This window comes from Euleptes europaea, chromosome 14, assembly GCF_029931775.1.
Source record: "Euleptes europaea isolate rEulEur1 chromosome 14, rEulEur1.hap1, whole genome shotgun sequence".
Lineage (NCBI taxonomy): Eukaryota > Metazoa > Chordata > Lepidosauria > Squamata > Sphaerodactylidae > Euleptes > Euleptes europaea.
Genome location: NC_079325.1, coordinates 33,166,765 through 33,189,677, shown reverse-complemented (window position 1 = coordinate 33,189,677; position 22,913 = coordinate 33,166,765). Strand labels below are relative to the sequence as shown.

General features: G+C 48.6%; 1 protein-coding gene across 1 annotated transcript in view; it reads left to right on the top strand.

Annotated features, from left to right (window-relative positions):
* The window catches only part of PSD4 (pleckstrin and Sec7 domain containing 4), a 36,458-nt gene extending 24,069 nt beyond the window's left edge, over window positions 1–12,389 (top strand). Inside the window, exons 8-16 of the mRNA XM_056861014.1 lie at window positions 402–460; window positions 844–933; window positions 1,627–1,670; window positions 4,815–4,975; window positions 5,643–5,713; window positions 6,447–6,592; window positions 7,388–7,532; window positions 10,800–10,943; window positions 12,092–12,389. Of these exons, the coding sequence (XP_056716992.1) occupies window positions 402–460; window positions 844–933; window positions 1,627–1,670; window positions 4,815–4,975; window positions 5,643–5,713; window positions 6,447–6,592; window positions 7,388–7,532; window positions 10,800–10,943; window positions 12,092–12,346 (1,115 nt within the window). The 3' untranslated portion in view covers window positions 12,347–12,389. The remainder of the gene's footprint in view (window positions 1–401; window positions 461–843; window positions 934–1,626; window positions 1,671–4,814; window positions 4,976–5,642; window positions 5,714–6,446; window positions 6,593–7,387; window positions 7,533–10,799; window positions 10,944–12,091) is intronic.
* The last annotated feature ends 10,524 nt before the right edge of the window (window positions 12,390–22,913 follow it).

The following is a 22,913-nucleotide window of genomic DNA, read 5'->3' as shown; positions in this document are numbered from 1 at the left end:
GGAGTTCCTTTTTATTTATTTATGTTATTTATAATCAAGTTGGTCCTGCTCATTGCTGATTGTAGGGTGGGACAAAATGTGCACAGCCCTAAAAAACAGGAGCCTTCTCCAAAGGGCTCTCCTTAGCATGCTCATCCTGTCTCATCATTTGGGTTCACAGGATAATGAGCAGCACCCAATACTGGTTACAGTAAACCATGAAAATGAACAGGGCAGAAGATTGGTTTGTTAGAAGTGCTGGAACAGGGTTAGGCCCACTGCCTCCTGCCCTCCCTTTTGTCCACGCTTGCACAGTTGTCATCTAGGATGGGACGAATACAGAGGCTCCTTTCGCCTCTGGAGGAGGAGCACGGGGGGTTGTCTCCTACACCTTTCTCTGAGCACCTGTCTCTTTCCCACAGATGCTGTGCACACCCTCACCTGTGCCATCATGCTCCTCAATACTGACTTGCACGGGCAGGTAAGGTCAGGGGAGGGGGGGCAGGGCGTGTGTTTATCTCTGGGTACTTTATCTGGAATTCAGGCATGGCCACCTGCTGTGTGGGAGAGGCTTTAGCACCCGTGAGGTTGAGGCTGGCTTCTTGGGAGGTTCAGGTTTTAGCTGATGGCCATATTGTGGAGGAGGGACCGTATTGTGTGGGGCAAAGGAAAGCAACACATTTTTAGGGCACTACTGGCTGATGGTTTTCAGGTCTTCCATGTCATGCCTGCATGCAGGGAAGGGGAGGAGGGTGTCCCGTGTGGGCGGCATGACATAGATGCCAAAATCCCTTCAGCCTGATGTGTCCCTTTCTCTTTTTCTTATCTGGATGTCCCCCTGCTGTTTCCCGCTCGCGATAGCAGAATATTGGCCGGAGCATGACTTGTCAAGCTTTTGTGGCCAATCTCGAGGGCATGAACAACGGCAGCAACTTCCGCAAAGAACAATTAAAGGTACATGCGCCGCAGGCGGTACACACACCATGGGGGTGGGAGGTAGGTGGGGAACAGTGCCCTGGGCCTGGAGGACAGGGGCCCAGAGCCACAAGAAAAGGTCCAAAGCTCTCTAAACGTCTGAGCTCTTGTTATCCAAAGCTGGTCAAATGCTTTTCTGGAGTCATGAGTGCTGGAAGTTTCTTTCCCTGTAAAACAACAGCCAGGGTTGACAAGAAGGAGGAGAGCCAGCGTGGTGTCATGGTTAAGAGCTGTGGTTTGGAGCAGTGGTCTCTGATCTGGAGAACTGGGTTTGATTCCCCACTCTTCCACATGAGCGGCAGACGCTAATCTGGTGAACCGGGTTGTTCCTGAACCGGGTTGTTTCCCCACTCCTACACATGAAGCCAGCTGGGTGACCTTGGGCTAGTTACAGTTCTCTTCGAGCTTTCTCGAACAGGGTGTCTGTTGTGGGGAGGGGAAAGGAAGGTGATTGTAAGCCGGTTGGATTCTTCTTTAAGTGGTAGAGAAAGTCGGCATATAAAACAACTCTTCTCCTTCTTAGAAACTTGTACATCCCTGGGGACAGGCTCTGTGGGGCTGGGATTCCAGGAGCTGCCTTGCTAACTGCTGGCAGCTCTTGAAGGAAGCACGTCCTGGGTATGCAGGCCTGGATGTGGGGGGAAAGCTAACATCCCAACTTTTTCTCTCCAGGTGCTGTATTATTCCATCCGCAATGAAAAACTGGAATGGGCTGTGTAAGTAATGTTGTGCGTGGCCTAAGACGGAAGATGGGGGAGGATCTAGGTCAAAGGAGGGTGGAAGGGACAGGGAGAGAGACCAAGACCCTAGCCTGTCCTTTTTATGGTAAACAAAGAAGGGGGGGAGGCTTGATCCTGCATGGAAACCCACTGGCTCTCCAAAACTTTGGCTTCTGAAGTTCAAAAGTGTTTGGACATTTTTAGGGCATTGTGGCAAAGAGATGGATGAATGAGAGGGAATATTTTTGTCTTCTTGGATCTTCCTGGCCCCACAGACTGGTAGATGTGATTCCCTTATAAATAGTTTCTTGTGTGGTCTTTATTTAGGCCCTCTGGTGGTTGTCAAGCACAGGCGTAGATTCTCATAACATTGAGACAGAAAATTTGCAAGGCAAATTGAGGGCTGGAAGCTGGGAAGATGCTTGGAAACAATGATGGGCAGGGAGTGGATGCCCAAGTTGAGGGGCCTGCAGGCCTGCGAGCAATAGTCGCTGGCTCTATTGAAGCATGTTATCTGCTACCTGCCTACCAGTTCGTCTGTATTCTTTCCTGGCTTCTGGACAGTTTCTACTTTGTCCTTAATCTCTTTCTTACTTCTGTCATTGAGGGAGCAATCCTAAAATTTGCTTAGAAACCTACTGAGATCTATTCAATAGGGCTTACTCTCAATAAAGCATTCCTAGGATTGTAATGTTAGCCTCAAATGTTGTCATTCTTCCCACCTGTTCATTTATATGCTAGCCTGGCTCTGTTTCCAAATTTTCAGGTATTTCCCTAGTCTCCAACAGTTTATTAATACTTAGATGTTGTCCCCTGATCTCGTGTTTAATTTTGCCATCATTTTTCCCCTCAGTGTTTCCATTGTTACACAATATTTTGACGTAACACTTCTTCCTTTACCCATCTACAGATTTCCCCACTATTTATTATTAATTTGTTACTTATGTGTGATCTTCTTTTAACCTTCTAGGATGAATTCCAGTTGATAAATTAGCTAACACTTCTGTCAGATCAGACCAGTTCACTCTGCAGGGTCCCACTGATCTTATGCCATAATTATCTATCTATTAAATGCTGTACACTTTGATCTTACAGCATTTTATTTACCATGTTTAGAATTCCTGACTTATCCTGACCTTGATTAGATGTTCTAGTATAACCTTACTCCAACAAAATGTAAATACTGTTAAAGAATTTTGATGCAAATCTGAATTACCCACCAAAGTAAAACATATGCAACGATCTCCTTTCTCTGGTCCAAACACTTTGTCTCTCCGGGCAGGAGATTAAGGAGACAGAATTGCTGCGTAGGTTTCTGGGGAGGGAGAAGCAGATGGGGTGATCAAGAAGGTAATGCCTGGTAGTAGTAACTGCTGCTGCAGCCGCAGATCAGCAGGAGGTATCTGCAAAATTGCTGACTTGCCTGGAGAAAAAAAAAAATCCTGTCCTTTTAGTAGAGGCTTTATGGGATGTTATTTGCCATGTGATGTTGTTTATCTCCATGTCATGAAAAACAGTTGCCAGTAATCCACCTGTGAGTTATGCATAGTTTTTATGCCAGTGCATGAAAACTTTCACGGTGCTCCTTACATATTTATTACTTACCATGAGACCTCGTGTGTGCCACTTTCTAATGAAAGTGCCCACCCCCCAATCCGAGAAGCTTATATGCTTTGCTCATCTCCATTTAACAGAGTTTACAGTTGAAAACTCACCCAGGGCTCGATCTGCTTTCTCCCTAAAGCATAAGAATCTTTCATTACAGCACCCCCTTGCTTGTCCGCCTGCCTGGAGGTTTCAGCCTCTGCTGCTGCCACTTCCTCCTTCTCGAAGAGCCAAAGCAGTCTCCCTTCACTTTGCACACTTGCCCCTGTGATGGGATGGCCCTTTGCCTTAGAGCTGTGCAAAGGATTTCCCGTGCAAACACCCCATCAGGAGAGCTGTGTGATGTGGCTGGACTAGAGATGGCCCTGATCCTCTACTAGTGCCTTCCTAAGTAGAGCCCATTGGCTTCAGTGCGCTTAGAAGGGTGTGACCCTGCCTGAAGGTGGCACAGTAAATGCATAAAGTTCTTTTTCAGAGTGTCCAGCATGGAAGCATACACACACCTGTCCATTTCTAAAACCTCTTTTCTCCTGATCATGGGTGTCAGCTCAGGGATTCTTCCAAGAGTTGGGGACACTGGTGGGGATTATTACAACTGGGGATCAAAGTTGGGTCATGGATCATTGATTGGGGAGCCTGCATAGTGTAGTGGTTAAGAGCGGTGGTTTGGAGTCGTGGACTTTGATCTGGAGAACCGGGTTTGATTCCCCACTCCTCCACATGACTGGCGGAGGCTAATCTGGTGGACTGGATTTGTTTCCCTGCTCCTGCACATGAAGCCAACTGGGTGACCTTGGGCTAGTCACAGTTCTCTTGGAGTTCTCTCAGCCCCACCTACCTCACAGGGTGTCTGTTGTGGGGAGGGGAAGGTGATTGTAGGTTTGATTCTTCCTTAAGTGGTAGAGAAAGTCAGCATATAAAAACCAACTCCTCCTCTTCCTTTTCCTCTTCTTCCACATTCAAGGCTCTGAGATAATCTAGCCAGCTAGGTGCATGGTGCCAGTCCATTCCTCAGTCCCTAGAGGATGATGCCACTAATTTCAGTGTGGTTAGAATGTTGGACCAGGGTCTAGGAGAAACAGGTTCAAATTCCATTTTGCCACAGAAACTCAATCTTGGGCCAGTATTCCTCCGCCAACCTGCCTCACAAGGTTGTTGTTTAAAGGATAAAATGGAAGAGGGGAGAACATTATTGTAAGCCACTTGGGATCTCCATTGAGGCCAAAAGCAGTCTATGAATATCTAAACAAATAAATCCCTCCCAAATCCTCCACTGGGACCAGCAGCGCTGCCAGTAGAAATGTACACCTGGCAGGGGTGGTTGTCAAGAAAACTCCCTAAAGGCTTTAGAGGTGCATAAAGATGTGCTCATCTATAATCTGCTAATATGATTCTTCAACTAGAATTTTTAATGGATTGACAGTGGCAGTTGCCAGAAATGTCAGCAAAGTGGTTTTATTGCTGAAGTTTATTGTAAAACTTGTACTTAGTCCAGTTTTTTTCCTTAAAAAAAAAGTCTTTATGTCTTCCCTGCAGGGATGAGGAAGAGATGTCCAGCACCCTGATGCCCCCATCCACTGGATCCTTCCGGAAGAAAAGCAATCCTTTCCTGACTCTGTCCCATGATCCTGGGGCTAAAGTGTACCATCAGGGCTTCCTTACTCGCAAGGTGCACGCTGAAGCGGACGGCAAAAAAGGTGAGGGCTGATCCCTCACTGTGAGCTAGCAATATCATGCCCTCCCCAGGCCTACTTGGATCAGGGTGCATGAAGAGCCATGGCATTATATGTCAGGACCGTGAGCAAGATTGCATAGAATTGGGGGGGGGGGTGTCTAATCCTTGTCTGTGGTTCCCTGAGCCCAGTTGCCCAGAGCAAGATATCTTGGGAACCTGGACCTGATGTCTTTGTTTCCTCTTTTTCTTACCTCTCCCTAAAGCTTCTCAACTGAAGGAGCTCTCCTCTGCCAAGCTCCCAACGTCTATGTGATGGTGGGAATCCATGATGGGATTCTCTAATGTGTAATTTAGTTTTTTTTAAAAGCTGCTGAGACGTATGGATTTGGGACTACAGAGCTGGAGAATGGAGGGGGGATTAAATCTTCCTCCACTCTTCCCAAATGCTTGACGCCCCAGGAAGTAAAAAGACAGCGTCTTGGTCTTTTTTAATTTACTGGAACCCCAACCCATATTTTCCCCCACCCCCACCACTCCCTGGCTGGCTGCTTTTTGAGATTAAATTACAGTACGGGGGTCCGTTCATATATTCTCAACGTCACGTGCAGTCTGACCCCTGGAACGTGGGGAAGCCAGACCTTCAGAGATGCAGGGAGCTGATCCAACCCCACCCTCTTTCTCCTTTGCAGCCCCATGGGGGAAGAGAGGCTGGAAGACGTTCCACACTGTGCTGAAGGGGATGGTGCTCTACTTCTTCAAGGTAGGATGTGACTCATTGGGCAGCCATTGGGTGCAAAGGACTTGCAGGCTCAAGCTCCTGGTGATTCTCCTCATATCGTGCCCGCTCATGGGCCAGAACTGTGACGTACCCATGTCTCAGTATGCCACAGAGCCCTGGTGAGAAGCCATGTGAGATTCACAGGTGAGGCCCACCAGGAACAAGCATGTCACATCACAGGGCCAAGTTGGAGGGACGTTCTTTACATTGGCCACCTCAGCCTTGATGTGGAAGTGCACGAGGCTTGCACGGTGCCCGAGTTTGCTTTTGTGCTGTACTGTTCCTGGGTAGGAGCTATTAGGCAGTGTTTTCCTTTTGTCCTCTGGAAATACTGGGGACACCACATCTTCCAGAGATGCTATAGCAAGGAGCTGGTCTCCCTGGCCAACCCAGTAGGACCCCCTGCACTGGCTTCCAGGCCTTAGCTACAGCCCTTCTGGCACACCTTTAATGGAGGTTCTCAGAGCATCTCCTTGGCTAAATGTATCTAAACCCTGGAAAGGTCCTTATTTTGAAACCATACACCTAGCCCAGTGCCATCTACTGCGAGTGGCAGGGTCTTAGGCCTTTCTAAGCCTTGCTAATGGGAAATCTGGGGCACTGCACCTGGAATGTTCGGTGCACAAAACACAGCCCTCTGCAGAAGATTGACTGCTGAGCCTGGCACCTGAGTACTAGATCAGCTCCCTTCATTTTGCTTCTGTTTCCTCCACAGGATGAGAACCGGCTTGATACTCTGAGCTCAGAGGAGCCCATCGGGGTGCATCACGCCCTGGCGGAGAGAGCCAGCAAATACACCAAGCGGCCCAATGTCTTTCGGCTCCAGACTGCTGACTGGCATGTCTTCCTCTTCCAAGCACCGTGGGTATCCCTGGGCTCTGGGGCAGCTTAGGCATTGCTAGGGGCTCAGCAAATGACCCTCCTTCCTCCTTGCAGAGGTCACCTCCCACCATATCTGGGGCAGAAAGCAGGAATAAGTATGTCTCCAGGTCAAAAGGTGGCCACTCTTTCCCAGTTCCTGCTCTGTATACCTCCTTCTCCTAGTCCTGCAGAGGACTTTCTATCCACCCTGTGGGGCAATTTCACAGAGGGGAGAATACTAGTTTTGGACCGTGCAGTAGTAAATACTGTTATCCCCCTCCCAGCTGGTTCTGCAAGTGTAGAGCAAACAGTTTTAAATCAGGCTTGGTCTTTCCATTGCCTTAAAACGAATTCAAAAATCTGATGAGTTTCATCTCTTCATTCTTCAATCCCATGCTGCTGCTGGCTGCTGGAGAGAGCTGAACGTTTGACGTTAGGCTCTTTCAATAAAACTAGAAAATCTTGTTGAACTTCTTTAGGGGGAAATACTAGAATGAGAAGCCCAAAATGAGTGTTGGGCTTTAAAACTCCACTAGTCATTATGATTTTATTCCTGTGCATTGTTTCTGCTGCATATTAAAATGCAGCATCTTGGTCTTGTCCTTACAGCAACACTCTGTTCCCATTTCACAGATGAAAAAGCCGAGGGTTGGTTTACCCAACAGCAAAATAACTCCTTGCAGAGGCATGGGAGGTCTTGAGCTCCCTTCTGCCATACTGAAGCCCCACTTCATTGGCTTTTGGGGCTTTGGTGTATAGATGGGAGGTTTTAGGATGCCCATTTCTTTTCCCCAGGACTCCAGAAGAAATGAATTCATGGATTTCCCGCATCAACCTTGTGGCTGCCATGTTCTCCTCCCCACCATTCCCAGCAGCAGTGGGCTCCCAACGGAAATTTATTCGACCGATCCTCCCAACAGCAACCTGCAAGAACTCCCTGGTGAGCTGAAGGGCGCTGCGTGTGTGTATGTGTAACGGGTGTTTCTTGAGAGCCAGCATAGTGTAGTGGTTTGTCTGTTGGACTAGAACCTGGGAGACCATAGTGTAGTGGTTTGTCTGTTGGACTAGAACCTGTTGGACTAGAACCATTAATGCAGGGCTGTTTCCCTGCAGTCACCCCCCACCAACTGCTCTGGTTGTTTGTTTTTTTATTGTGCGTGCCTTTCCCAACCCTCAGAGGTTGCCTCGCTCTCCCCGCATGTTTCCATGTGTTTTGCCCATGTTTTCCGGATTCTCGCTAAAAACAGCCTCCGGAAAACATGGTCAAAATGCATGGGGAGAGCAAGGTGACCTCTGACAGTCGGGAAGGGCATGCATAATCAAAACTCTGGAGCAATTGGCAGGGTGACCGCGAGGGAAACAGTCCTGTGTAAATGGCCCCAGATCACTAGATGATCTTGGGCCAGTCATTTTATCTGACCCTAGTCTACTTTACAAACAAATCAGTGGGTTCTAGATCAAATCAAGCCTGAACTGACCCTAGAAGCTAAATCATAGAATCATAGAATCATGGAGTTGTAAGGGACCACCAGGGTCATCAAGTCCAATCCCCTGCACAATGCAGGAAATTCACAACTACCTCCCCCCCCCCCCACACCTAGTGACCAGAAGATGGTCAAGATGCCCTCCCTCTTATCATCTGCCTAAGGTCACAGAATCAGCATTGCTGACAGATGGCCATCTAACCTCTTCTTAAAAACCTCCAGGGAAGGAGAGCTTACCACCTCCCAAGGAAGCCTGTTCCACTGAGGAACCGCTCTAACTGTTAGAAAATTCTTCCTAATGTCTAGACGGAAACTCTTTTGATTTAATTTCAACCCGTTGGTTCTGGTCCGACTTTCTTGGGCAACAGAAAACAACTCGGCACCATTTTCAATATGACAGCCCCTCAAGTACTTGAAGATGGTTATCATATCCCCTCTCAGTCTTCTTCTCTTCAGGCTAAACATACCCAGTTCCTTCAACCTTTCCTCATAGGACTTGGTCTCCAGACCCCTCACCATCTTTGTTGCTTTCCTCTGGACACGTTCCAGCTTAAAATGACTAAACGGGGGCTATCGTACTTTAGTCACATTATGAAAAGACAAGTCACTGGAAAAGACTATCATGCTAGGAAAAGTTGAAGGCAGCAGGAAAAGAGGAAGACCCAAGAAGAGATGGATTGACTCAATGAAGGAAGCCACAGCCCTCAACTTGCAAGATCTGAGCAAGGCTGTTAAGGATAGGACGTTTTGGAGGACATTGATTCATAGGGCCGCCATGAGTCGGAAGCGACTTGACGGCACTTAACACACACAGAGACTACTTTACAGGACTATTGGGAGGACAGGAGAATCATGTATGTCCCCTTGGAGAAAGGAAGGGATAAAAATGTGATAGCTAGATACTCAGCCCTCTCCACAGGCACTGATGCCAAGTGCCCAACACGCAAACTAGTTAGCTTAACGTCTGTTCCCGGTAAATTAGTGGAAAGCATTATTAACAATAGAATTGTCAAGCATATAGAAGGGCAAGGTCTGCTGGGCAAAACCCAACGTGGCTTCTGTAAGGGTAGGTCCTGTCTCACTAACCTATTAGAGTTTTTTGAAAGCGTCAATAAGCATGTGGACTGGAATGAGCCTGTGGATATTGTGTATTTGGATTTACAAAAAGCTTTTGACAAATTCCCCCACCAAAGACTGCTAAGCAAACTTCATAGTCACAGGATAAGAGGACAAGTCCTCTTATGGATTGAGAGCTGGCTGAAAAATAGGAAGCAGAGAGTAGGAATCAATGGTCAGTTCTCCCAATGGCGGGATGTGAGCAGTGGGGTGCCTCAGGGATCCTTGTTGGGACCGGTGCTTTTCAACCTGTTCATCAATGACCTGGAGTTGGGGTTAAACAGTACAGTAGCCAAGTTTGCAGATGACACCAAATTATTTAGGGTGTTTAAAACAAAATCGGACTGTGAAGAGCTCCAGAAGGATCTCTGCATACTGGAAGAATGGGCATTAAAATGGCAAATGAGATTCAATGTGAGTAAGTATAAAGTGATGCATATTGGGACAAAAAATCCCAACTTCACATATACACTGATGGGATGTGTGCTGGCAGCAACAGACCAAGAAAGGGATCTTGGGGTGGAAGTGGATAGCTCAATGAAGATGTCAACCCAGTGTGCGGCTGCTGTAAAAAAGGCAAATTCCATGCTGGCCATAATTAGACGAGGAATAGAGAATAAAACTGCTGATATCATACTGCTCTTGAACAAATCTATGGTGAGACCACACTTGGAATACTGTGTACAGTTCTGGTCACCCACCTAAAAAAGGATATTACAGAGCTTGAGAAGGTGCAGAAAAGAACAACCAAAATGATTAGGGGACTAGAGCAACTGTCCTATGGGGAGTGGTTAAGACGCTTAGGGCTGTTTAGCTTGGAAAGAAGGCGGCTGAGGGGAGACATGATAGAGGTCTATAAAATTATGCATGGTTTGGAGAGAGTGGACAGGGAGAAGCTTTTCTCCCTCTCCCATAATACTAGAACACGGGGTCATCTGCTAAAGCTGCAAGGTGAGAGATTCAAAACAGATAAAAGGAAGTATTTTTTCACACAACGCATAGTTAAATTGTGGAACTCCCTGCCCCAGGATGTGGTGATGGCTGCCAGCTTGGAGGGCTTTAAGAGGGGAGTGGACATATTCATGGAGGAGAGGGGTATTCATGGCTGTTAGTAAGAATGGATACTAGTCATGCTGCATACCTATTCTCTCTAGTATCAGAGGAGCATGCCTATTATTTTGGGTGCGGTGGAACACAGGCAGGATGGTGCTGCTGCAGTCGTCTTGTTTGGGGGCTTCCTAGAGGCACCTGGTTGGCCACTGTGTGAACAGACTGCTGGACTTGATGGGCCTTAGTCTGATTCAGCAGGGCCTTTTTTATGTTCTTATGTTCTTATGTTAAACCAGAAATGAGAGGAGGAAGAAGAGAATCCAGGCCAGGAGAGCCTGTCAAGGAGGCCCCCTGCAGAGTAGCACTGGGGCCTTCTTTGGTGTTTCTTGAGGCTGGCCCAGCTGCCTCAGAGGTTGGGATGCAGCTTAGATTCATTCCAGCACATCCAGTGACATCCTTCTCCTTCCTTGACTGGTACCCCTGCTCATCAAAGGGTCTAGAGAGGAGCAGATCAGCTGGGTGAGAGAGGGTATCACAGTCCATTTCTGTTGCTGCAGGAGGATCAGCAACTGGTCCACGAGGACTGGATGGACAAGGTCTCGGATGAACTCCTAGACCATCAGCGGAACCTCCCCGACAAGCGTGGGCGTAGCCGGGACCTGGAGGAGTATCATCTCAAGAAGGAGTATTTGCTGTATGAGGTGTGTGAAGGCCATGGTGGGAGAGCGCTTCCTAGAACCAGTGGCAGAGCCTTACAAAGCTGTTGTTCAGTATAGGGTGTGGTTGCCTTCTTTCATCATCCCCCACCCCACGACAGTCTGAAAGGACCCCTCAGAAGGGTCTGTGAAACCTGCCAGGTTATTTCAGTGTAAAAATTCCACCTGGCTGAAAGGGGTAACATTGCTTGTTCAGAACAGTTCTTTGCAAAAGTGAATGTGTCTCTGCCACAAAGTAGGAGTTCCCAAATCCCTTGTTGGCGGCCCTAATTAACTGGGTGTGAATTTATTCTTCCCCACCCCAGGCTAAATGGCTTGCTGTTGCAGAGCTGCTAAAAGCCACTACCCAGATCCAACCCAAACATTTTATGAAAACCAACCACATGACCTTGCCTAGCTCCAAGGGCCCCCAGGGTGACCATGGCCCCTGAAAACTTGCCTCCAGCCCTTCACCCCTTTTGGCACCCCCAGTAAGGGGCTATTATGCATCCTTCACCATTCTGTTCAACGCCTACACAACAGCTCACCGCTTTGTCTGCTCAGAGAACTGTGACAGTTTGCAAGATTCCTCTCTGGAATTCCGAATATGCAGTTATTGCACCCCAAATCATAAAATCATGGATATTCATTGCAATCTTGCTTTTAGAGAGCCAGCGTGGTATAGTGGTTAAGAGCGGTTGGTTTGGAGTGGTGGACTCTGATCTGGAGAACCGGGTTTGATGCCCCACTCCTCCACATGAGTGGCGGACACTAATCTGGCGAACTGGATTTATTTCCCCTCTCCTACACATGAAGCTATCTGGGTGACCTTGGGCTAGTCACAGCTGTCTTAGAGCTCTCTCAGCCCCACCTACCTCACAGGGTGTCTGTTGTGGGGAGGGGGAGGTGATTGTAAGCTGGTTTGATTCTTCCTTAAGTGGTAGAGAAAGTCGGCATATAAAAACCAACTCCTCCTTCTTCAAGGGTGGGAAAGAGTACGGGAGTGTGTGGTGGGGGAGACAAGAGGAGTGGCCAGCTGCCGGAGTCTGCATCTCAATGCTGGTAAAAGCCCTCTCCTTCCCAGTCCCTCCGGGTGTCTGATCAGTTCTGGCCACAGCACTTTCTCCTCCAGCTGCCTTTTTTGTCTCACGCAGAAACGGCGGTACGAGACGTACGTGAGGCTGCTGGAGGTGAAGCTCAGCAGCGGCACTGAGGATCTGGACCAGTGGGAGGCACAGCTGCGGAAGGCCAGCGGGGCCGAGGATGAGAATCCCGGCCTGAAAAAGTCACACTCCAGCCCCTCCCTGAACGCGGACGGGCCGCCCACCGACATCAAGGTGAAGAGAAATATCTCAGAGCGCAGGACGGTGCGGAAGATCATCCCCAGGCGCAACAAGCATTTGCTGTGACCCTCCCCAAAAAACTTTGCCCTGCCTGAGCCCTTGCTTCAACGACACACAGGCTCCTCGCCAGGGGTCCCGTGTGGGGCAGGAGCGTTGAATGGTACAAAGGAGAATTGCTGCTTTTTGCAAACGGAGGCAAATCAGCACTTGGCAGTATTTGGCCACCAGAGGGTGCCACACCACAGGAAACAGACTGGCAGAGACTCAAAATACTGGCGGTGGGGTGGCTGGTTTCCCCCCCACCCCCCATCTAGTGCAAACACCCCCCTGTGGGTTGTCTCTGATCAGGTTCAAAGCATTGGCCCTTCCTGACCCAGAGGGCTGTAGGCATGCTGTACTCAGGGAAAGTGCCCGCGTGTGGGGAGAGGGAGGCGTTCCCCTCTGCATAGTTTATCCCCCCCCACCCCCAACCCAAATGTTGAATCGGGTCTTTGTTTCTCAGTTGCTGTAGGGGCAGGTGGGACCTTGGTGCAATAAATGAAAACAGGCAAGCGTCTGGACTAGATGTTGGGTTTAACGGAACACAGCTGGATCTGACAGGGGCTACAGACAACCTGGCGTCCTCTACCCTCTGGAGCTGGAACTGCTTGGGCTAAGAGTAGGCTTTGGCTGAGGCAGCCCGCTCAGGTAGCACAAGCTGGGGAGGGGAGAGGGGGTTTCTAGCTTCCCTTGTGATTCATCTGGGGCAGGTGCCAAGGAGGAGAACCGCGGAGGGAGGGGGGGCTTCTGAGAGCAGTGACAGAAGATGCAGAGCGGAGGATGGAGCCTCCTGTACCAAGGCGCAGGGCCATGCTCATCTCCTTTTCTCCTTGACCCCACCGCTTCAGTCCCACCCCTGGCCCCGCTTGCCAGTTTTTGCCAGAGGCAGCCAAGTCAGATAGCCCGGAGGGCAGCGTAAGATGGGTGTCAGAGCACCATCATGCCTTTGGGGCCTGTGCCAGGGCTGGGCATGTCAGGCAAGCGGTCTTTGGGGCAGAACTGCTCCCAGGGCCCTCTTTGGAGGGGCTGTGACTCAGGAGCAGAGAGCCAGCAGGCTCCCATTTACAGCAAGGCATAGCCTGGCCCGGGTGCTCCTGACCTCTGGTCCTCACCCTGCCCGAAGGCTGTGAGGCTGGGCATTTGTGCTGCCAAACCCCTGAGCGAAAGAGTTGCCACTAGAGAGCAGCAGATCTTCCTCATATCAGCAGCCAGCCTCCCCTCTTCATCTTGGGCTCGGAGCTGTGGCTCAGTGGTAGAGCATCTGCTTGGCATGCCAAAGGTCCCAGGTTCAATCCCCAGCATCTCCAGTTAAATGGACTAGGCAAGCAGGTGATGTGAAAGACCTCTGCCTGAGACCCTGGAGAGCCGCTGCTAGTCCGAGTAGACAATACTGACTTCGATGGACCAAGGGTCTGATTCAGTAGAAGGCAGCTTCATGTGTTCATGTGATAAAACCAGAGAGGGGGCCTGAGACCTGCAGAAGCCAAAGCAAAGCAGATCTGCTTCACTTGCAGGAGGCTTCCTGGGGTGGGGGTTGGGAACGGGGAAGCACAAGGGGAGGTGGGGATCTTTCTTCTTCCCAGCTGCTGTCAGTGGCTTTCCCCCCTATCTCCCAAGACTTCCATTTTACAGGTTTGATCTAGGCTTATATCACGTTCACTCTTGTTGAGAGTCAACCAAGGTCTGATTTAACCCCGATGGTGGCATTTCCCAGGGAGACCTTTCATAGGCTCGGCGATTGCTGTAAACTGGGCTGCAACCTTTGCACAGGTTGAAAGGCACCAAGTCCATGCAGAGGTGCACAAGGGAAATGCTTTAACTCAACCTGCCTCGTGTTTAAATAGACAGTACAGCACAAGCCTTACTTTCTGAGCAGCACGTGGGGGTACTATTTATTTACTTATTTAAGCCTTTCTTCTTTATGGAGCTTAAGGCAGCTGACAACATAAAGTACATAAAATAAAATACATAAAAACCAAAATTCAAAATCACAATTCAGGACTGCCACTAAACTTAACCAAATACAGTCCTAAACAATCTTTGACTACCTCCTAAAGCCCCGTGGCGCAGAGTGGTAAGCGGCAGTACTGCAGTCCAAGCTCTGCCCACGACCTGAGTTCGATCCCGACAAGTTGTTTTCAGGTAGCCGGCTCAAGGTCAACTCAGCTTTCCATCCTCCCAAGGTCGGTCAAATGAGGACCCAGCTTGCTGGGGGTAAAGGGAAGATGACTGGGGAAGGCACTGGCAAACTACCCCGTAAAACAGTCTGCCTAGGAAACGTCGGGATGTGACGTCACCCCATGGGTCAGGAATGACCTGGTGCTTGCACAGGAGACTACTTTTACCTTTAAAGAGTGCAAGTGAGGAGGTTGTTACTGGGGGACACCTTACTGGGGAGGTTGTTCCATAATGGGGCTGCCACTGAAAAGGCCCTGTCTCGTGTACCCACCAGACAAGCTTCTTTGATTGATGGGACAGTCCGGAGGGCCTTTCCCTGTGATTTTAATTCCTGGGCAGGTGCGCTAGTGAAGTATGTGTCCCACTGGTACTGCACATGATTGAAGCGCCACTGTGCTTCTTGAACTGTTGCTGTCCTAGACTTGGAGGGGGAATCTGGAGCAGGTCTCATCAGCATGAGCCGCTGCGCATCAGCACACTAGAGGTTCATACCAGGAAGGAACAAGACCGCAGCTCAAGGGGACTGGAAACCAGGTTTGTGGTGCTGCCGTCCCACCTATTTCGAAACACCTCCAGACTAAAAGGCATACCATACAGGAGCAGCAGCGACTCCCCCCCACCCCACCATACATACACACTATCTGCCCTATTCTCTGCTTCAATCACCTAGTAGTATTAGGTTGGGCAATCAGCCAGAGCTGTGGCATCTTACAAGGCTAGAGAGAGGAGGGTAAAGCTAGGGTTTCCAGGTCCCTCTTTGCCACCGGTGGGAGGTTTTTGGGGTCGAGCCTGAGGAGGGCGGGGTTTGAGGAGGGGAGGGACTTCAATGCCATAGAGTCCAATTGCCAAAGCGGCCATTTTCTCCATGTGAACTGATCTCTATCAGCTGGAGATCAGTTGTAATAGCAGGAGATCTCCAGCTAGTACCTGGCAGTTGGCAACCCTAGGTAAAACAGAAAGGGGCTGGAAAAGGGCACTCATAGGCTACACTGAAAAAGAGATTCTCTGAGTCTGCATAGAGGGCTTTTACCTTCCCTCTTGCCCACAATGAGGTAGAGGCATCACCAAGCTTTATTTCCCTTGGTCCAATGACCCACCGTGGACATATGAATATAAGAAAAGCCCTGCTGGATCAGACCAAGGCCCATCAAGTCCAGCAGTCTGCTCACACAGTGGCCAACCAGGTGCCTCTGGGAAGCCCACAAACAAGACAACTGCAGCAGCAGCAATATCCCACCTGTGTTCCAAAGTACCTAATATAACAGGCATGCTCCTCTGATCCTGGAGAGAACAGGTATGCATCATGACTAGTATCCATTTTAACTAGTAGCCATGAATACTCCTCCATGAACATGTCCACTCCCCTCTTAAAGCCTTCCAAGTTGGCAACCCTCACCACATCCTGGGGCAGGGAGTTCCACAATTTAACTATGCGTATATCGCGAATCAAGACTCGGCGTGTAGCAGCCAACAGCAACTCCTGTCTCGCATTCAAACGTGTTTCACCAGGCGTTCTGGACTCCCACAGGAGGCTGGAGCAACGTGTGCGTTCAAACATCAGTCCTGCCTCGTTGCGGTTACTGTGGGGGTGACTCGACCAGGAGCAAAGGAGCACGGCGGGGACTTCCGAAATTCAGCGGCCTCTTCTCCCGCTCGGCCTAAGCGATGTCCGGGGCTGGCGACGGCGGCCAGGAGGAGCCCTCTCGGCGAGTCTCCCCCTAAGCTATGGGAGGGGCCGTGGCTCAGTGGCAGAGCATCTGCTTGGCATGCAGAAGGTACCAGGTTCAAACCCCGGCGTCTCCAGTTCAAGGGACCAGGCAAGTAGGCGATGTGAAAGACCCCTGCCTGAGACCCTGGAAAGCCACTGCCGGCCTGAGTAGACAATAGTGACAGGGAGGGCCTGTGGCTCAGTGGCAGAGCATCTGCTTGGCATGCACAAAGGTCCCAGGTTCAATCCCCGGCTTCTCCAGTTCAATGGACTAGGCCAGGGGTCTGCAAACTGCGGCTCCCGAGCCGCATGCGGCTCTTTGGCCCGTTGAGTGCAGCTCTCTGAACTTGGTTCGGAGCCCCTGCTCTTGCGCCAGCTCGCGCCGGCAGCCGGGCTGCGGAGCCAGCGTGCCTGAGAGAGAGAGAGAGCGGGCGAGCGGACATGCTTTCTCTCCCCCCCCCCCCGCCGTGGAGAATGGCCGGGTCCCCCTTTCCCTTGGTCTCAATGGTTGGGAGGCTAAAGCCTCCCCTCCCCTCTAAACGCGCGATTGCTGGGCGGGCGGCTTGGCGGTTCCTGGCCCCCCCACCTATCAGCTGTTGGGCGGGCGGGCTTCCTTTGGTAGACCTGGCCTCCGGCTGAGTCCCATTGGGAGGCCATGTCTACCCACTGGCTTTCTTGGCGGTAGACCTGGACTCCGAGGAGGGGAAAAGTCCCCCTTCAGAGGCCAGGTCTACCAATTGGCTTCTATGGACCTCTGGAGGCCAGGTCTACTGCCAAGAAAGCCAATGGGTAGACCTGGCCTCCCAATGGGACTCAGCCGGAGGCCAGGTCTACCAATAGGCTTTTATGACAGTAGACCAGGCCTCCAGATGAGGACTCCAGACGGGGAGGGGGAAATGGCAGGGACTTACAATTTAATTTTTATCAATAAATAAGATCACTATTAAGTATGATATCAAGTTTTATTCAGTGTACCTATACTTTAATTAAGACTTAAAACTTTAATTAAAGTTTATTAAGTTAATAAACAGTGTACCTACCTATATAGTTTAAGAAATTTGGCTCACAAAAGAAATCTCGATCGTCGTACTGTTGCTATTTGGCTCTTTTGACTAACGAGTTTGCCGGCCCCTGGACTAGGCAAGTAGGCGATGCGAAAGTCCCCTGGCGGATACCTTGGAGAGCTGCTGCCGGCCTGAGTGGACGATACTGACTTCGCTGGACCAAGGGGCCGGTTCAGTAGAAGGCAGCTTCGTGAGTCAATGCTAGCGGGGGAGCCGCGAGCCGCGGGGCTTTGGCGGCAGGCCAGGCAGTCGGTCCCTTCGGGCCGCCAAGGCGCTGCAGGGAAGCGGCCCGGGGCGCGGGGTCTCGCTTGGCTGCCGCCGGGCCCCGACTGCAGAGGGGGCGCCTGGCAGACCCCCCCACCCCCACCCCCACCCCGCCCCGCACTGATTTGGCTGCAGCTTGGAAACTCCAGATGCAGCAGTTAAAAAGAGGACAGAGGCAATGATCCTGCAAATTGCCACATCTGTATAATCTGCCTTTTATTTTCTGCTTCATGAAGTTTTATTTCCTGTTATTTATTCACCTCGCCTCCGCCGCCCTCCTCGCATCGCTGGGATCCGGAGCGCCAAAAGACGCGCGGCTGGGATGGGGGGGGGGGTTGCTGGGGGGGGGCTGGGAGGAGCTTATCGTTGAGGTCGGGCTGGGCTGAGCCACCCCCGCCCCGTTAAAGGACCCCCGCTGGAAAGAAAAGCGGGGTACAAGGGTGTACACGAAAAGGAGGTTTTGCCTTGGATTTGCTGCTCTCTAGATGCGCATTTCCCCCCATCTGAATTCTCAGAACTCGGCATGGGGGGCTTGGAAAAGCACGGTCGCTTTAGCCTCCTTTATTCCCTGTTTCAGCCAGGATTTAGCCAGGATCTAACGCACGTTGCGTTAGATCCTGGCTGAATCCTGGCTGAAACAGGGAATAAAGGAGGCTAAAGCGACCGTGCGTTTTCGCCCATTGTTGAGAATGTGGATGGGGGAAATGTGCATTTGTGTGTGTGTAAAGTGCCGTCAAGTCGCTGCCGACTTATGGCGACCCCTTTTTGGGGTTTTCATGGCAAGAGACTACCAGAGGTGGTTTGCCAGTGCCTTCCTCTGCACAGCAACCCCGGACTTTCTTGGTGGTCTCCCATCCAAATACTAACCAGGGCTGACCCTGCTTAGCTTCTGAGAGCTGACGAGATCAGGTTAGCTTGGGCCATGCATTTAGAGAGTGGCAAATCCAAGGCAAAACTTCCCATGCGTTTTCATCAGTAAATCCATCCAGGTAAGCAGCAGGAGACGGAGGGGCTGTGGCTCAGTGGCAGAGCTTGGCATGCCAAAGGTCCCAGGCTCAATCCTTGGCACCTCCAGTTAAAGGGACTAGGCAGGTAGGTGATGTGAAAGACCCCTGCCTGAGACCCTGGAGAGCCGCTGCCGGTCTGAGTAGACAATGCTGACTTTGATGAACCAAGGGCTTGATTCAGTAGAAGGCAGCTTCAGGTGTTCATGTGTGGCCCTTAGAGGTGCCTTCTCCTAAATGGCCCAGGAGCTCCGGTTCTGAGTGGGCTGGAGGACATTTTCTGGTACACGCAGTCCTCAGTTGGAAGGCTTCCTGGCGGCCTTTGTAGGAGTGGCAGGAGGGCTGGAGCACCCGTTGTCATATTTCAACTGTGATGCTGCTGCCTGTCCTGGCAAAGCAGCTTGGGGTCCTTAACTGAGCACATCAGAGATCCTCAACCATTGCACCTCTTGTGCTAACTAAGCAAGCTTAGCTGCTTTGCACGGGTGGCAGTACAGGAGAAAGAGGGCCGGTAGGGTAATGTTGAAGCGGGAGAATGGGCTGTATACCACTGCCAGGATTGCCAGCTTCCAGGTGGTACTAGCACAAACAATAACCTATGCTGAAATAGTAAATGCTAGGAATAAACAGCAGCACGAGGGCTCTAAATTTAGAATACCAAGAATTGAGAAGAAATGTAGCCAATGTAATAACAACCAAATCTATTTGTCCAAGGTAGGTATATTATAGGCATACACCAGGTAGGACCCAAAACTCATAAACATATGCACAATATTAACACGTTCACAAATAATAATACAGGTTGCTTCACCTCAGAGATTGATACAACAGTAATTTCTAAAAATAATACAGGTTGCTTCACCACAAATGAATCACAGCAGAAAAACTGGGTTGATTCACCCTAACAGGAAAACAGTATATTTTGTAAATCAGTCAAGTTTCCATATAAAGTCTTTATTGGGTATGTTATTTAAAACATTTTTATGCTGCATCTCCATCCGATTAGGGTCTCACCTCCTCTGCTTCATCTTAAAATGTGCAGATTTGGGCTTTCCATTTTGCCCAGCAACATCTCCCCTCCGTTTAATTTTTTAAAAAAATCCAGTCTAAATACGATTTCTGATGAACTGGAAAGCTTGGCCCTAATAATAATAGAAGAAGAAGAAGAGTTGGTTTTTATATGCCGATTTTCTCTACTACTTAAGGAAGAATCAAACCGGCTTACAATCGCCTTCCCTTCCCCTCCCCACAACAGATACCCTGTGAGGTAGGTGGGGCTGCGAGAGCTCTAAGAGAGCTGTGACTAGCCCAAGGTCACCCAGCTGGCTTTATGTGTAAGAGTGGGGAACCAACCCGGTTCACCAGATTAGACTTCATCGCTCATGTGGAGGAGTGGGGAATCAAACCTAGTTCTCCAGATTAGAGTCCACCACTCCAAACCACTGCTCTTAACCACTACACCACGCTGGCTCTCAATAGCAGCATTGAGAGCCAGCATGGTCTAGTGGTTAAGGTGTTGGACTCGGATCTGGGAAACCCAGGTTTGAATCCCCATTCTGCCATGGAAACTTAGGCCAGCACACATTCCTATCCTCGACCCTGGCAAATATTTGGATGGGAGACCTCCAAGGAAAACCGAGGCATGAACTGGAGGCAGGCAATAGCAAACCACCTCTGAACATCTCTTGCCTTGAAAACCTCTCCAGGAGTTGCCATGAGTGACTTGATGACATGCACAAAAAATAGAGGTATTATTCTACTTTTACTTTTGAAATCAAAAGTATTTTTTGTAATACTGATCAATACAACTATCAGTGCTTTCTGCCTTCTTATTAGCTAGCCCCAGTTTGACATATAACTAACTACAGGAAAATCTCCATATATTCTTTTGTAAATTACGTAACAGCATGCGTTTTGAGACTTGAGTCTGGAGACGAGTGGTTGGGTGGGAGAGTTTCCAAGTGCCTTTTACTAAAGAGATTTGACCTGAGACTGAGGTTTGGGATCAAGAGTTTTGAACATAAAATGTTAGTGGAGCAGGAAAATGTCTGAGTAAGAGGAAAAGAAAGAAACAGGCAGCTTCTGAGGTGTAACTAATTTTCTCTTTTTTCCCTTTCTAACTTAGAATATAAATTTTAAATCAGCTTATTTCCTTATTTATGAGATGGAATTTGCCAGGCATTTTTCAACATTTGATCACCTGCACAGCACAGAAAAACGAAGCATGTAACACAGGCATGTCTGCTTAATTAAATAATGTGGATTCCTGTAGTCATAGAATCATAGAGTTGGAAGGGACCACCAGGGTCATCTAGTCCAACCCCCTGCACAATGAAGGAAATTCCAAACTGCCCCCCAAACCCCCAGTGAGTGACCCATACTCCATGCCCAAAAGATGGCCAAGGTGCCCTCCCTCTCTTGATCTGCCTAACATCCCCAAGCCCCTTAGCCTTTCCTCATGGGGCTTGGTCTCCAGGCCCCTGATCATCCACATTGCTCTCCTCTGCACCTGCTCCATTTTGCTCAAATGGGACAGATATTTGCAACAGAAAGCTCCCCAATAGAAGGAGCTTTCCAGAACTTAAACATTTTTTGGGAAGGGAAGGATTTTCTAGGTGGTGATTTGCAGTGGCAGAGGGCGCTGTGTCCCGAGTGGGTTGCTCCAATTGACCCATGTCCCTTAACTGCTCTAAAAGGGCTGTGCTTTGGCTAAGGCCGACAGCAGAAGTAGACAGGAAAATTGTGGCTCAGGAGGGCAGATTTGGCCCACAAAAACTGTTTGTCCATCCCTCAGCTTGCATAACAATTTGTCCGCTTCCCAGACTGCAACAGTGGCTAGTGGGCTGATGCATCCGAAGCTTGTGAGAGGGCCATAAAGAGCAGCCAAGGGGGAGAAAGGGCCATCTATGGGTCTTTGCTGGCTTCCAAAGGCTCTGAGTTGGAGGTTGACTCTTCCTATTCCTTGCATCAGCACTGGAAAAGGAAAGAACTAGCTGATGGAAGTGAAGGACAAGGCAACATCTCTTAATGCATGTACAGCTGTAGGGATGGGCAGTAGAACCACGGAGGAAAACTGGGGAAACCATTCTGTATGCTTTCCTCTTTACTGTTCTTTTTTTTTTTTTTTTAATTTTTTTATTGATTTTTATAATAAATCCAAAAAAAAAAGAAAAAAAAAGAAGAAAAAAAAATTAATAGTAAAATAAAAAGACAAAAAATAATACAAACATAGATAGAGCGTACAATTCTGTTACACATACGTTGTTATACATATAGAAATATATATTACGCCCTACTTCAAAAATCCACCACCCACCACAGTGCCCATCACCAATGGACTTCCGATGGGGTGTAGTGACTAATAAAAGAAAATCACATTATTATACATTAATTAAAATCACGTTATACTATAATTCGTTAATTAAATTTTTAAGATCCGTTTTTGCCGATTTATCCCAATATGCAGCGGCCTTTGACCACATAATTTTAAATTCCTCCATGTCTTTACCATGTAAAGATGCTGTAATTTTGGCCATCCGCATATATAACCATAGTTTTTCTCTCCATTCTCTAATTGAAGGTTTAATCGTTTGCTTCCACTTTTTTGCAATTATAATTCTAGCTGCTGCAAAACTATATTGGCATATGACTCTATCACCTTTATCCAATTCTCTATTTGGAATGCCCAATAAACAAAAAGCGGGATCTCGCTTGATTTTTACTTTAATAAGATTGTTAGTTTCATTCATAACTAATTGCCAAAATCTTCTAATTTTTTTACATAACCACCAACTATGCATAAACGTTCCTATATCAGTACCACACTTCCAACATAACGCTTTATCATCTTTTTTCATTTTACTCAATAGAACTGGGGTTATATACCATCTGTAAAACATTTTATATAAATTTTCCCTTATTTCATTCGAAATAGTAAACCTAAATTCATTTTTCCAAAGCTTTTCCCAAATTTCCAAATCAATATTATATCCTAGATCTCTCATCCATTTCAACATGACTGGTTTAATCCTTTCTTGTTCTAAGTTCAATTCTATAAGTACTTTATAAATCCTACCAATCAATCCTTTATTACCTTTCAATAATACTATCTCAAAATTAGATTTGGTATGATTAAATCCCAATCTATTATCTTTAATAAAAACATCATTTAATTTATAATACATAAACCAGTCTTTTAATTGGAGTTCTTCACGTGTTTTCAATATCCATACCCCATCTCTATAGTCTATCAATTCTCTATAAATATCACAGTCCAAATTTAAATGTGCACCTCTTCGCATAAAGGCGTCTATAGGATTTATCCAACCGGGAGTTTTACTTTCTAAAGCATCTTTATATTTATTCCATACATATAA